Genomic DNA, 15,081 nt, shown 5'->3' with positions numbered 1-15,081 from the left:
ATAACTGGGACCTCAGTCTTGCAACTCAAACTTCTCCTGATGAAGCTTAAGCAGATCTGAGATGATCAGGACCCAAGGGTCTTTTTATACAACATCCTAGCATCCACTTGACGACACAGTCCTGGTTAAACAATAGGCTTTGGATGTAAGCTTTTACTTTTTAAACACCACCAGTAATTAGTGACACAAATTAACAGAGGACAATTTATCCATTAGGCAGTCTATCACAAACTTCAAAGAAACATATAGACAATGACATTATTTTACTCAAGATTAATCCAAATGTTAATATTCCCTTTTGATCTCTGAATGAATAGTTATAGTGACAGACAGAAACTGTCTTTTTAGGGGTAGCATCTAAGGGCTTGTCTATACTACCAAGTTTTGTTGACAAAGCTTATGTTGACACCCAAAAGTTGACGAAACAAAAATCGCCAAAGGGTGTTCACACCTGCTCCCTCTGTCCACAGATCATGTCCACATTGGGGGCACCATCATCGACGGTGTGAGCAATGCACCATGGGTATGTATCCCACAATGCAGTGTTGTGGGAAGGAAGACCTGATCGCTGCGCATCTTGGGATTCTCTCCGAAGTCTCCCCCAGTCCCCTCAGCTGCCGAGAGCAGCATCCTGAGCAGCTCTGTGAGCTCTCCCTGCTGAGGAAGGGCAAAGCAGCCCAGCGGTCTGTCCCCCTCCGGCTACAGCAGCAGTCTGCCTGCTGCTGTGTTCCCAGGGCTGCCCAGGCGGGGGGGCAAGTGGGGCAATTTGCCCTGGGTCCCGCAGGGGCCCCCACAAGAGAATTCGGCGGCGGGGGGGTCCTTCCACTCCATGTCTTTGGCGAAGTGCCCCGAAGACCCGGAGTGGGAGGACCCCTGCCGCCGAAGACCCCAGGCCCCGTGAATCCTCTGGGCAACCCTGCATGTTCCTAGTGCCGGGCAGAACAGGTGCATTCCAAGGGTTTGCTCTTTGTTCTCCAGAGGGAGCAGCGGACAGATACTTCCTGGAGTTTTGAAAGGGGAGGGGCACCTGCCTGCAGGGCAGCAGAGATCAAAACGCTGAACAGAGCAATGAGGGCAGGCAATGTGGAATACTGGCAGAAGCCAGTTCTGTTGACAAAACAATCAGCAGTGTCTACACTGGCTCTTTGTCAACAATAAAGGGAAGGCAAAAGACAAAAGTCTCTCCTAGGGTGGAAGTTTTTTGTCACCAAAACTGGGCATTTTTCGTGACAAAAGTCCCACTGTCGTGTGTATGTTCTTGATTTTTTGTCGCCAAAAGGCAGTTTTTGGCGACAAAACTTGGTAGTGTAGACAAGGGCTTATTAGATGTACACAATTAGTATTATTTCTAACAATATAGGTTTGCATTTCAAAGTTCTAGCCTATTTAGCATGAATGGCCCTAATTATCATTCGCATACCTTTCTAACATGACTTTAAAGGTGGGCTTTGGGTCATTCAGCCTGAAAGCTGTTTAACCCTTTCTAGCCATGCGTCACACATGCGCCTTCTTTCCTGGGGGGGGAAGGTGAACTCACACAGATGCACCTCTGAACCCTGGGTCCTCTCTGACCAAGGACAACCACTGTGAGTGGGACATGGTGAGGGAGCAGAGGGGCACAGAAAAGGAGCTTTTGGTTGTAGAACTCAAGAACTTGAGGCAGAAGACACTGCCCAACGCACTCTAGCGTGGGTATCCTGCTCACAGTTTTATGATTATGAATCCTGCTTGTTGCATTTTCCCTAATTAACGTTGGATGACTTCTCTCCTTTCATTAAAAATTTCTTTGTTACACTCAGACTCTGTGCTTATGAGTGAGTGGGGAAGTATTGCCTCTCAGAGCTGCCAAGGGGTGGTGTGTAATTGTCCCAGGTTACTGGGTGGGGGCTGAAGCTGGTTCTGTGTTGTATTGTTGCAAAGAAACCTCTAGATATTAAACTTGGCCCTGGTTGCTGCAGGCTTCACTTGGCAGAAGAGTTATATATGCTTTAACTCTTAGTTTTGGTATGAGCTGGGTGAAACATTTTTAGGGGCTGAGTTACAACCTTGTTCAAATTAGTGCACATGTGAAGGACTCCTCCCATTGAAAATGTTTGTAATAAACAGTGAAGGGAGCACACCTGAACCAAAGAATCAGCAGCTGTCTGGCTCAAGTCAGCTGACTCAGGATCCCCGAGGCTCAGGCTGCAGGGCTAAAAATCTCCATAGACATTTGGGCTTGGGGCTGAGCTCTGGGACCCTCCCTCTTCACAGGGTCTCAATTCCCAGAGCTTGGGCTCCAGCCCTAGCCTGAACATCTACACACAGTGATTTTTCAGGGGGGAAGCCTGAGTCCCCTGAGCCTGAATCAGCTGATCTGGGCCACCCCCAGGTGTTTTTTATTCCCCCATAGAGTCTGCCCAGTGGGTGGAGGGTTCAACTGGGTAGTCTGATGGGGGGAGTGAGAGAACAACAGACAGAAAATAATAGTGTGACCCTAGAAAAAGCTAGCAAGAGAGCTAGTGTTGCCAGTGCCCTCCCTCTGCGCATCAGATGCTTGGATCCACGTGTCACCTTCCCCTCTAGGTGCTGGAAGGAAGGTAACTTGGATTCACCCAGGTGCCGGAGGGTTGGGACCACGTGTCGCCCTACCCTGGGGGTGCCGGAGGGCTGGAAGCAGGGGTATCCCTTGGGCTGATGAGAGCCAAATTGTCCCCTCCCCCCCTCGCTGGCAAATGCCCCTGACCCAGCTGCTGCAACTTCAATCCTGAAACCGAAAGCGAAAGGCGCCGAGTCCACTTGAATTAGTTTCCCCAAACTCTTCTGCAGACTTTTCCAAGCGCCTGGGGCGGATCCACCGAGCTGGGACTTTGCGCCCTCACTCACATGCCCCCCTTTCAGGTGCCTTTCGGGACTGAAACGTGCCCAGCCTGATACCCTAAATGAAGCTGCCTTCGTCCCGATCCCAGTCCCAGCCGCCGCTGGGGATCTGACCCTGCGCTCCTGTCCTGGAGAGGCTGGCGCCCTTCCCTAGCTCTTCCCATGCCATGGCCCGGCTGCTGCTCTTGCTCTGGGGCATCGTCGGGCTCCTGTCCGCCTTCACCAGCTCGGCCGCGCTGCAAGGTAAGCGAGAGAGCGCCGCCTGCCAGCCGCTCCTCCTCCTCTTCCCCCGGAGCGCAGGGGCTGGGGGCTGCTCTTGGCAGGGGACGAGCCCGCCCCACCAGCGTGCGGTCCTGAGCGGAGACCATCACCGCCAGCCCAGCTTGGCTGGAGATGAGGGGCTCAGGTGTGCGGTGAGCCCTGGGAAGGAGCCACCCCCGTGCGCTCGGGCCACGTGCGCTCCAGGGGAAGGAGGAGTCGGCGAGCCCCGGGGGCACCTGTAGCCAAGCCGAGCGCTCCAGAACGAGCCTATGCGGGACTCCGGAAGAGGGGAATTCCGTGCGCTGCTCTCAAGGTCCAGCTCCGAGCCTGGGGACGTGGGGAGGCTTAGGCCCTTCCTGCAGAGCTGGCGTCACTGCTGTAGCCCTACGTGCAGCTGCACCGGGAGGGGACCCAAAGGATCAGCTTATGGCTGCACCCTGTGCATGTGCACAAAAGGAATAGGGCACTGGGACCGTTCCCCTCCTTGTAGCCCCTTACCTGGGCCAGCCTCAGTTGCCAACCCATTCTTGCATTGGGTCACCGCAAAAGTGTGTGTGTGAGGGAGGGGAGGAGACAGAGCCATCAGCCTTTCTCTTCCAGCCCCGCCCCCCCCAGCTAGCCTAACAGGGGGTCATCTGCAAGAGGAGCCCACGCTACACCCTTCCAAAGGGTGGCACAGTGGGAACATTCCTCGAGGGAGTTTTGGGAACCGTTGTCCCCTGCTGAGGCATTGTCCTCTAAAATGCTACTGAGATAGGGCTGTCCGCTTAGGAAGCCTCCTTAGTGGGGTGAGAAAAGAGATCCACCGGGAGTGGCAGCAGGAGCCCTTCATGGGAATTCTGTGGGAGCCCTTTTCCACCCCTTTAAGGAGGCTATCACCCAGGAAAGTGCTTCCCAAAGGACTGAAAATCCACAGGTTTATCTTGCATTTTTTCCCATGCCATGCATTCAGATGTGGGTGCTGATGTGGGGGCCTTGGGGGATTCTGGGTACCTGATGTTGAACCAGTGACCAATGTATTGTAACATATGTTTGTGCTGTACGTGACATACTGATATGGTACTGACCTCATGCATGCCCTATATGCAACTTGCAGGCTTGGGGCTATGGTCTGTTCAGACTTCAGGGAACCCTAAGTCCAGCTAGGGTATTTGCTGCTTTGAATCGGATTCTTGTTTCTTTTTCTGTTGTTGACTCTGACTCTGTTACTGTAAAGATGTACTTCTGATGGCGCTTGCCAAGAGCAACGTTCCAGAGCTGCTGGTGCTCCTGGACACAGCAGAACTGATGTTGCCCATGGAGCACTGTTCCACATCAGATTTAGCACCCGTGTTTGTGTACATCCACATCTCAATTTGTTGACTTCTACTTGTACCCCTCAAACTTACCTCCGCTGTTCTATGTGACTACCTGTCGGGACATTTTATTTATTGGTGGGTTTTTTTAACTTAATTTTCATAAAGAAACCAACAACAAAATTCATAGAAGTAAATTATGTATAGCTTGAATATGTTACCCAATATAGCACATTTATACATAGATATTAAGGTCAGAAGGGACCATTATGATCATCTAGTCTGACCTCCTGCACAATGCAGGCCACAGACTCTCACCCACCCACTCCTGCAATAAACTTCTCACCTATGTCTGAGCTTATTGAAGTCCTCAAATCATTTCACAGGATATCTAATACAAGTATGCAGTTATGCAACTTTACGTCTTAACTGCATTCCCTTTGTTTTCACGCTTTGTGACACTTGGCCAGCTTCGGTTGATGCTGTTAGCTGTTTTAACCTTTGTACTATACCTAACAAAGATCTTTCACTTGGAAGCTGATTCCCATGGTTAAATGTGCAGTCAGCTTTTTGGTGGACAGTAAATGAGGGGCATTTGCTGTAACTAGGTGAATACTGCCTCTCACTATGTGAAAACTGGCTTGAAATCAGAGCCACCAGGCACTGCGCACGCTGCAGAATTTCTAGGATTTGATGGGAGAAGAGAATCCTCTTTCCGGAATACATTTAGGAGCCCCCTGTAATCATTTTCCCAACCAAAAGGAGATGAGTTGGATGAAACTTTGAATAAGGGGAGTCAGACTGCGGTTGGCCCTGTGTGAGTGTGCAAAGGGGAGAGGGATGCAAGGAGTCTTCACTTCCCTCCCCTCCATGTCCTTGTGCCCCTGCACAGAGCCAACTATAAAAGCAGTGATTATGGCAATTAATAAGTCTAACTTATATCCCTAGTAAAGTAATGAAACAATGAGTGCTAGCGAGAAGTGCTGAACAGTTAGAGGGTAATAGAACCACGAACAGCCCCCAGTTTCAAGGGTTATGAAGAACAGATCTTGGCAGAGAAATTTGCTGCTTTTTAGTAGTTTTACAAAATTGGATGAAGGGAAAGGAGATGGAAATCTGTATTTTAGTAAAAGATTTTTCTGTCATACAATCATATGTGGAAAAAGAGTTCTGACGGGATTGGATATGACGTTGATTGAAAATTCACGGAAGGACTGTAAATAATGAGTAATGATAAACCATATGTGCAGATAGGAGTTGTCTAGTAAGGTGCAGCAGGGATCTGTTTTAGAACAGATTTTATTTATAGTCTTAATTAATTAGTTGGAAGAAGAGGTAAACAGGACATTCCAAAATTTGCATTTGATACTAAATTAAGAGGGAGGAGTTGCAAATATCAGGAAGTACAGAAATAATCCCAAGAGACCTAGAAAGAATTGAAACATGGGCTGAACATAACAAAATAAGGTTCCAGAGAAGAAAATGCAGCTAGTCCACTGGGGGAAAACAATCCAAAACCCAAGAAGCAGCAAAGCCTGAGGGAGACCTGGGGTGAATAGGCAGCAATCTAGATTCAAGTTTTCTTATAAGCAAGAGGGGCCGTTGTGGTCTTGGGTTGTGTTCGCAGGACTCATGAGCAAGGAAGTAAGAGCCTCTCTTTGCTGCTGTTATGTGACCATATCTGGAGTATTGCATTCAGCTCCCAGCCCCTCATTTCCAGAAAAACTATTTATCTATCACATGGAGTTTAGAGTGGCAACAAAATGATCAGACAGCTGGAGATCTTGATTTGAGGGAAGATAAAAAGAACTAAATATGTATACCTTGATTAAGCAATGACTTGGGGAAGCGGAGATAAATCTGCAAATATCTGAATGGTCTAAACACTGAGGGAATGGAATTTTGTGTGGTCCAGAGTTCATCTAAGAGTGTTGGGATCAAATTAGGTAACCTTAGGCTGTATGTGAGGCAGAATTGACTGGGAGATGTATAGGGCTGTGGAATAGTCTCTACAGAAGTGTTGGCAGCTCCGTTGCTTGTGCCTTTTGAAACATGCTGTAGGAAAGAAGTCTGTCTTGACCAAGGGGAAATGGGCTGGACAGGAACTATTGCAATAGGTTTCTTCCATCTCTTTACTTCTGTGATACCATTATTTGAGGACTTCAATAGCTCAGACATAGGTGAGTGGTTTATTGCAGGAGTGGGTGGGTGAGATTCTGTGGCCTGCATTGTGCAGGAGGTCAGACTTGATGATCATAATGGTCCCTTCTGACCTTAATATCGATGAATCTATGAGTGGGCAGCACTGGACTGGGTGAAATTAGAGCAGCTAGTCTCCTCCAAGCGGAGGGAGAGGGAAAGTGTGTGTCATCCATCCTGCTTCTTTCTCTTCTCCACCACAGTCAGGTGCAGAGCTGAGCTCACGTGGCGTTGGGCAAAAGGGTGGCAGAATTGTCGCTGCAACGTGTCTCCTGCTCATTTCCTTTAGCCTTGTTAGTCTTGTTGTATGATGCGCTACCAGAAGGATAGTCAGCTGCTCGGGTGATGAGGACAGTATATGAACCTCTGTAGATCTGAATAGAATAGATCCAAGGAGAACAATGGGTGCAGGTTTCTCACACTGATATTTAGTTACTGGAGTGGGGAGAGGAGGGAAATATTCAGGGAGCAAAGAGTGGAGGAAATAGGGCATTTTGCTGAAGGACACAGGCAGCTGGCTGTGAATAAATGTTTCAAACTGTTATCATGGGGGATGGAGGAAGCGTAAGTAAGCTGAAACCAAGTTGGGCCCACTTGCCAAAAGGAAATATTTGCACATTCCTCCTCCATACTCTGCCGCACGCCTCCCCCCCTCCTCCTGGAAGTGATTTTAAACACTTTTGTTACTCATTTGTAATTAAAACATACTTTGGAAACTTAAGGGCCTCAAATGCTGCATTCACTTATACCTGGGCAAGGCCATTGGCATAAATTCATTCATTTCTTTCCATTTATAAAAGACAAGTACCTGGACTCTAGGCACTTAAATCACAATTTAAAATGATCAAAGATAAACATCAAAAATAGACTGTCTTTACTGCCAGAGCCTCTGTACAATACTCATATAAACAGCCCTTGACACTCAAACAAATGTCCCACAACAAATCCTGAATCTTGGCAGGGGGTTAGACTAGATGACCCTAGCGGTCGCTTCTAACCTTATGGATCTATGATTCTAGCAGGCTGCATAAAAGTTCTTAATTCACCTTGCCCAGAAAATCCTGGGAAATCAAGATCAACCTTTCGAGCATGTCCTGGAGCTCAGAATAACTAAGAAATGTCAGACCAAAGAGAAAAGCAAATGCTATAGTTGAGGAACTTTCCTGGAGAAGTTCTCAAGTGTCTCCTTCAAAGGTGACTTGCAAAGGATTAAAAATTGTATGTGTGCTATTTTGCTTATGTATAAAAATGGCCTGTAAAGTATTTTTTCCTCCCTTATTGCTTTTTTAACCTTAAAAACACCAGAAATATCAAGTCTGGTCATCCCTGGTTTTGACAGAGGACTGGTTGGGAGCCACAAAGATATGTATTGAATGCTTTTTCATCCCTTAATGGAAAGGGCGAGAGTTCTGCATCATTAACAAATCAGCTTTTCTCCCAAGTGTTTTAGTTAAATAAGTATTAACGTAACCAAAGAGCTTTACATAGTGTAAATAAAAACCTTGTCCCCCTCTCAATTAATCAGATTTAACTTAAGTGGACAGTATCTCTGCTGTCAGAAATCTATGAGTTCTTCAGTTGTCCAGAGTAGACCACCTCTGAATTTCTAGTATATATAAAAAAAAAAAACAAAAAACAAAACCACAGGGGAAAAACACCACCAAAACCCCTTAACTGCCCACTTCTCCCCTGCCACACACATGTTGTTCAGATCATATTTATATATCAAAGAGGGTCAAAGACCCCCTTGATTTTTCCTCTTTTCTGGTCATCTTTAAACTGGGGATACTATTAGGTCTAGCTGCCTCCGGCAGATGGTTGGCAATTTGCCAAACATATAAATACAAGCTGTCTGAGAGAAAACAGTGACAGGTGACGATCTGTGTGACTGAACAATGCAATAGAGTGCTAGCTGCAGTACAGGCTTCCCCTATGTTGCCCTAGCAACATGCCTCTGTCCTGACTGCAGTGGACCAGCTCTGGCATGAGAATAGTTCAGGCTCCAGGCATATTCAGTCACTGTCCCATTCTGCTGAGGTTGCTCACGAGCATGCAGAGTTGTGGTGAGACTGTGGATTCCTTGTGGAATTTAGGAACTGATTCCAGTCTCAACTTGCACTCATATTACACCAGTGTAACTGCATTGATTTCAGTGGTTTTACACTTGTGACATGTGGCTAGAAGAGGTTAAACATCCTGCAAAATAAATAACCCTCAAAAGACATGTGGGGAGATAATATTGTGTTTTTGTGTATTTACATATGTATGAGTAGGGTGGACAATGTAATCAACAATCCCTGTCTATGCTGTATTCTGATAATTCAGAGTTCAAAAGAAGATCCTAGCATTTAAATGAATTGTAAACAAGGGATATCTCAGTATTCATCTCTCTTTGAAATATACTGTGAATGGTGGAGGAACAAGCAAATGGCCTTATGTTAATTCTATAGCTAAGTACTGGTGATGGACCTCTTTAAAAGTCATCCTAATTACCTTTTGAACTCCAACTTGTCAAAGGACAAGAAATTGTATAAAGGATCCTTGGGTCCTGATTCTGTCATCTCAGATCTGCTTAGGCTTCATCGGAAAAACTTGAGTTGCAAGACTGAGGTCCCAGTTATGCTGGTATGCCCTGAATATGATATTTGGACATTGGACTATAACCTATGAACTATTTCTGAAATAACTCTTTGCAACTACAAAGCTCACCATCTATGCTGTGAATCTGAACCTCAATGAATTGAACTCATTTCTGTATGTACATTGATCTTTTAACCATACTCTCTTTTTTTTTTGTTTTTTAATAAATTTTAGTGTAGTTAATAAGAATTGGCTGTAGCATGTATTTGGGTAAGATCTGGAATATTCATTAACCTGAAAGGTAATGTGTCCAATCCTTTGGGATTGGTAGAATCTTTTCTTTTATATGATGAAATAAGATTTTCAGAAATTTTCATCATATTTGACATGGGTACCTGGATGGAGGCCTGAGGCTGGATCACTTTAAGGGAGCTGTGTTGTTTGGACTTCTGAGTAACCAGTAAGGTAATAAAGAAGCTGTTTTATGCTGGCATTGTAAATCTAAGTATTGGATTATCCACCAGCTTTATGGGGATTGTCTGCCCCATTCTTTGCAGTTCATCCTGAGTGACCACAGCTGGCTTCCCACTAGGACCCCGGTCACAACACTACTGTGAGATCAGAATCAGGCCCTATGGATTTCACAGCTATAAACACAATTATTTAAACAGAGTCTGGTTAATTTCTGTAATTTCTATCAAAATACCTTTGACAGTAGTTGAGCTTGTGTTATTTAGCTAGAGCATCAGCCTCTAGGACTCAGGAGACCTGTGTTCTAGTCTTGACTCTTCCACTGGCCTGCTTGGTGACCTTAGGCAAGTTACTTCATTGCTCTGTGCCTCAGTTTCCCCACCTGTAAATTGGAGATAATGATACTGACCTCCTTTGTAAAATGCTTTGAGATCTACTGATGAAAAGCACTAGATAAGAGCAAGGTGGTATTGTTGTTGCTTTCCTTTCAGTCCAGGATGAATCAATATGTATAAAGCACATGTAGGTGTTATACAGCATTGTGGGTGTAAGGTCGTCCTGTACTTTCAGCCTGACAGACACAACATGAGGTCTAGGAGATCTAGAGAAAGCTTTCCAGAGTCCTTAACTACTTTGGTCATAAATTCTCCCAACACAGATGTTCAAATGGTATGTCCTAGTGTCAATTAATAAATAATAGTACTTAGCACTTTTCATGTATAGGTTCCAGTGTGCTTGACCGAGGAAGGCCAGTATCATTAGCACCATTTTACATGTGGGGAAACTGAGGCACATAGAAGGTAACATAACTTGCCCATGGTTTGTAAGGGACGAGGGCACAGGCAGTCTGGCCTAGCAGCCACAGCTGGGCTGATGGCCACAAGTCAAGGATGGCTACAAGGCAGTAGTCAGCAAGCTGGGATCAACAGGAAAGAGTCAGAATCAGAGAGAGTTATCAGGCTGGAATCGTTATCTGGCTGGGACCAGAGACTGTAGATCAGAAAGCAAGGTGAGGTCTGGCATCACAGCTAGGCAGAAGTCTGAATGTTACCCCGACAACTTCCTACACCACCCTCTGGGTTAAATAGTGACCATTGCCAATCAGAAGCCACAGGGTGCTATTGCTCTGGCCTGTTTGAGTGATGGGGCCTGTGGCGCCTAATTCCCCAGTGCTCCTTGGCTGTCATTCTATGTGATCTGGTGGCAGCATAGGTACCTCAGTTGTTCCAGGCTCTGTGGACCTGAGTTTTAGTCCTATGAATCCTTACATGGTTGCTGAGAACAGTACTGAAAACTGACCTCCCAACCAAGTGCTACATCTATTGAACAACACTCCTTGAATCATAGAATCATAGAATCATAGAATATCAGGGTTGGAAGGGACCCCAGAAGGTCATCTAGTCCAACCCCCTGCTCAAAGCAGGACCAAGTCCCAGTTAAATCATCCCAGCTAGGGCTTTGTCAAGCCTGACCTTAAAAACCTCTAAGGAAGGAGATTCTACCACCTCCCTAGGTAACGCATTCCAGTGTTTCACCACCCTCTTAGTGAAAAAGTTTTTCCTAATATCCAATCTAAACCTCCCCCATTGCAACTTGAGACCATTACTCCTCGTTCTGTCATCTGCTACCATTGAGAACAGTCTAGAGCCATCCTCTTTGAAACCCCCTTTCAGGTAGTTGAAAGCAGCTATCAAATCCCCCCTCATTCTTCTCTTCTGCAGACTAAACAATCCCAGCTCCCTCAGCCTCTCCTCATAAGTCATGTGCTCTAGACCCCTAATCATTTTCGTTGCCCTTCGTTGTACTCTTTCCAATTTATCCACATCCTTCCTGTAGTGTGGGGCCCAAAACTGGACACAGTACTCCAGATGAGGCCTCACCAGTGTCGAATAGAGGGGAACGATCACGTCCCTCGATCTGCTCGCTATGCCCCTACTTATACAACCCAAAATGCCATTGGCCTTCTTGGCAACAAGGGCACACTGCTGACTCATATCCAGCTTCTCGTCCACTGTCACCCCTAGGTCCTTTTCCGCAGAACTGCTGCCGAGCCATTCGGTCCCTAGTCTGTAGCGGTGCATTGGATTCTTCCATCCTAAGTGCAGGACCCTGCATTTATCCTTATTGAACCTCATTAGATTTCTTTTGGCCCAATCCTCCAATTTGTCTAGGTCCTTCTGTATCCTATCCCTCCCCTCCAGCGTATCTACCACTCCTCCCAGTTTAGTATCATCCGCAAATTTGCTGAGAGTGCAATCCACACCATCCTCCAGATCATTTATGAAGATATTGAACAAAACGGGCCCCAGGACCGACCCCTGGGGCACTCCACTTGACACCGGCTGCCAACTAGACATGGAGCCATTGATCACTACCCGTTGAGCCCGACAATCTAGCCAGCTTTCTACCCACCTTATAGTGCATTCATCCAGCCCATACTTCCTTAACTTGCTGACAAGAATGCTGTGGGAGACCGTGTCAAAAGCTTTGCTAAAGTCAAGAAACAATACATCCACTGCTTTCCCTTCATCCACAGAACCAGTAATCTCATCATAAAAGGCGATTAGATTAGTCAGGCATGACCTTCCCTTGGTGAATCCATGCTGACTGTTCCTGATCACTTTCCTCTCCTCTAAGTGCTTCAGGATTGATTCTTTGAGGACCTGCTCCATGATTTTTCCAGGGACTGAGGTGAGGCTGACCGGCCTGTAGTTCCCAGGATCCTCCTTCTTCCCTTTTTTAAAGATGGGCACTACATTAGCCTTTTTCCAGTCATCCGGGACTTCCCCCGTTCGCCACGAGTTTTCAAAGATAATGGCCAAGGGCTCTGCAATCACAGCCGCCAATTCCTTCAGCACTCTCGGATGCAATTCGTCCGGCCCCATGGACTTGTGCACGTCCAGCTTTTCTAAATAGTCCCTAACCACCTCTATCTCTACAGAGGGCTGGCCATCTCTTCCCCATTTTGTGTTGCCCAGCACAGCAGTCTGGGAGCTGACCTTGTTAGTGAAAACAGAGGCAAAAAAAGCATTGAGTACATTAGCTTTTTCCACATCCTCTGTCACTAGCTTGCCTCCCTCATTCAGTAAGGGGCCCACACTTTCCTTGGCTTTCTTCTTGTTGCCAACATACCTGAAGAAACCCTTCTTGTTACTCTTGACATCTCTTGCTAGCTGCAGCTCCAGGTGCGATTTGGCCCTCCTGATATCTTTCCTACATGCCCGAGCAATATTTTTATACTCTTCCCTGGTCATATGTCCAAGCTTCCACTTCTTGTAAGCTTCTTTTTTATGTTTAAGATCCGCTAGGATTTCACCATTAAGCCAAGCTGGTCGCCTGCCATATTTACTATTCTTTCGACTCATCGGGATGGTTTGTCCCTGTAACCTCAACAGGGATTCCTTGAAATACAGCCAGCTCTCCTGGACTCCCTTCCCTTTCATGTTAGTCCCCCAGGGGATCCTGGCCATCTGTTCCCTGAGGGAGTCAAAGTCTGCTTTCCTGAAGTCCAGGGTCCGGACTTCAGCAGCAGTCGGACTTGTAAGTCCCTGAAAATTGACAGGTTTCAGAGTAGCAGCCGTGTTAGTCTGTATTCGCAAAAAGAAAAGCAGTACTTGTGGCACCTTAGAGACTAACAAATTTATTAGAGCATAAGCTTTCGTGAGCTACAGCTCACTTCATCGGATGCATTTGGTGGAAAAAACAGAGAAGAGATTTATATACACACACCTTGCTCTCAGGTTTCAGAGTAGCAGCCGTGTTAGTCTGTATTCGCAAAAAGAAAAGGAGTACTTGTGGCACCTTAGAGACTAACAAATTTATTAGAGCATAAGCTTTCGTGAGCTACAGCTCACTTCATCGGATGCATTGTATCATTTATGTGCAGCATACAAAGAAATTGTGACACAAAATGCAGATGTCTTGGTCAACTACTGCCTCCTTTTTCTCCCCACCTGAACCTGATATCCAACTTATGATGCCCTTGAAAGATCACTGTGAGAAAGGAATAAAACCAAAGTATATTTGTACCATAAGAATCTCAGTGTGTGGGAGGAAAATATCTGGAAGTGTGGTGTATAAATATGTTCAAGTTGATTGAAACGCCAAATCACTGAGAAAGAGTTAATGCACCAGTGGATTGATGGGAAATCTCAGGTGACTGCCAATGAGGCATCTGTGTTCTGAGCTCATTGTTATTTAAGCATTGAAATATAGTGGGCTTTGTCAACAATAATACACAAGAGAGGTTGTGATTATGACATCATAGACATGGCTTTTTCATACTCTGTTGGAAATGTGCTTAAAGGCCTGTACAGCCTGTTGGTCACCCATATACATCTTTGACAATTAATTCCAATTTAAATAAAGATGAATATATAGGTTGCAGTATTTGTGATTCTGGAGTTTATAGGAGAGACTGGAAGCTTCACCAAGATCAGGACTCTATTCTGCCACATGTTGCACATACGAGTCACTGTTCTGAAGTTATTACTCTAAAGTAGACAAGACAATTATTATCTCTTCTCTACAGACTGAATTAAGGCCCTTCTTCAGGAAAGCAGTTAAGCATGGGCTTAATTTTAAACCCATGCTTAAATCCCATTAAAGTTAAGCATATTCCTGATCAGGCCAGGGAGATTAAGTAACAAAAGGAATTGATGGTAGAGGCAGAAACGGAACTGAGGCCTGCTCTACGCTAAAAAGTTAGGTCATGAAAAATCCACACTCCAGAGCAACATAGTTAAACTGACCTAATCCCTACAGTAGACAGCGCTAGGTCAATGGAAGAATTCTTCTGTTAACCTAGCTACCTTTTCTCAGGGAGGTGGATTACCTACACCGACAGGAGACCCAATCTGGTCAGCTCAAGTAGTGTCGCTGTAGCAATTTGAGTGTAGACAAGCCCATAGGCACTGAACAGCTGTTTGGGCCAGTTGTCCTGGACTGCTAGGATAATGCTTATGTTCAGAGCATCTCCAGGGGCTTCTGTATAACCTAGGCTTACAGAGAGGCAGTGGCATTATTGATTTAAGGTAACAACGAAATAGATCTACTGCTCTCTATGAAGTGACTGTGCAGAAGCTACCATAAGCCCATCCGTGTGACCTGCGCTGCCCATCCCTGGGATCTATCATGGGCATCGGAATGCACTAGTAGTGGAGAAAGGGAAGGGGGAGCACAGGCGGGTGACCAAAGAGTGTTTTCAGCAGCAGAGGGGAATGGCTTAGTGAGACTTCCTCCGGAAAAGCTGCTGGGAACCATCAGCTTCAGACTAGTCTCAGCAGCAGTCGGACTTGTAAGTCCCTGAAAATTGACAGGTTTCAGAGTAGCAGCCGTGTTAGTCTGTATTCGCAAAAAGAAAAGCAGTACTTGTGGCACCTTAGAGACTAACAAATTTATTAGAGCATAAGCTTTC

General features: G+C 46.0%; 1 protein-coding gene across 2 annotated transcripts in view; it reads left to right on the top strand.

The window, feature by feature from the left end:
- The first annotated feature begins 2,600 nt into the window (after window positions 1–2,600).
- IL15RA (interleukin 15 receptor subunit alpha) overlaps window positions 2,601–15,081 on the top strand; it is a 71,846-nt gene continuing 59,365 nt past the window's right edge. For both annotated transcript variants that reach the window (XM_038387482.2, XM_038387481.2), the window contains exon 1: window positions 2,601–3,102. In XM_038387482.2, the coding sequence (XP_038243410.1) occupies window positions 3,027–3,102 (76 nt within the window). In that variant the 5' untranslated portion in view covers window positions 2,601–3,026. The remainder of the gene's footprint in view (window positions 3,103–15,081) is intronic.

Source organism: Dermochelys coriacea, chromosome 1 (genome assembly GCF_009764565.3).
Source record: "Dermochelys coriacea isolate rDerCor1 chromosome 1, rDerCor1.pri.v4, whole genome shotgun sequence".
In the NCBI taxonomy this organism is placed as follows: Eukaryota; Metazoa; Chordata; order Testudines; family Dermochelyidae; genus Dermochelys; species Dermochelys coriacea.
This window is presented reverse-complemented; position numbering and strand designations above follow the sequence as displayed.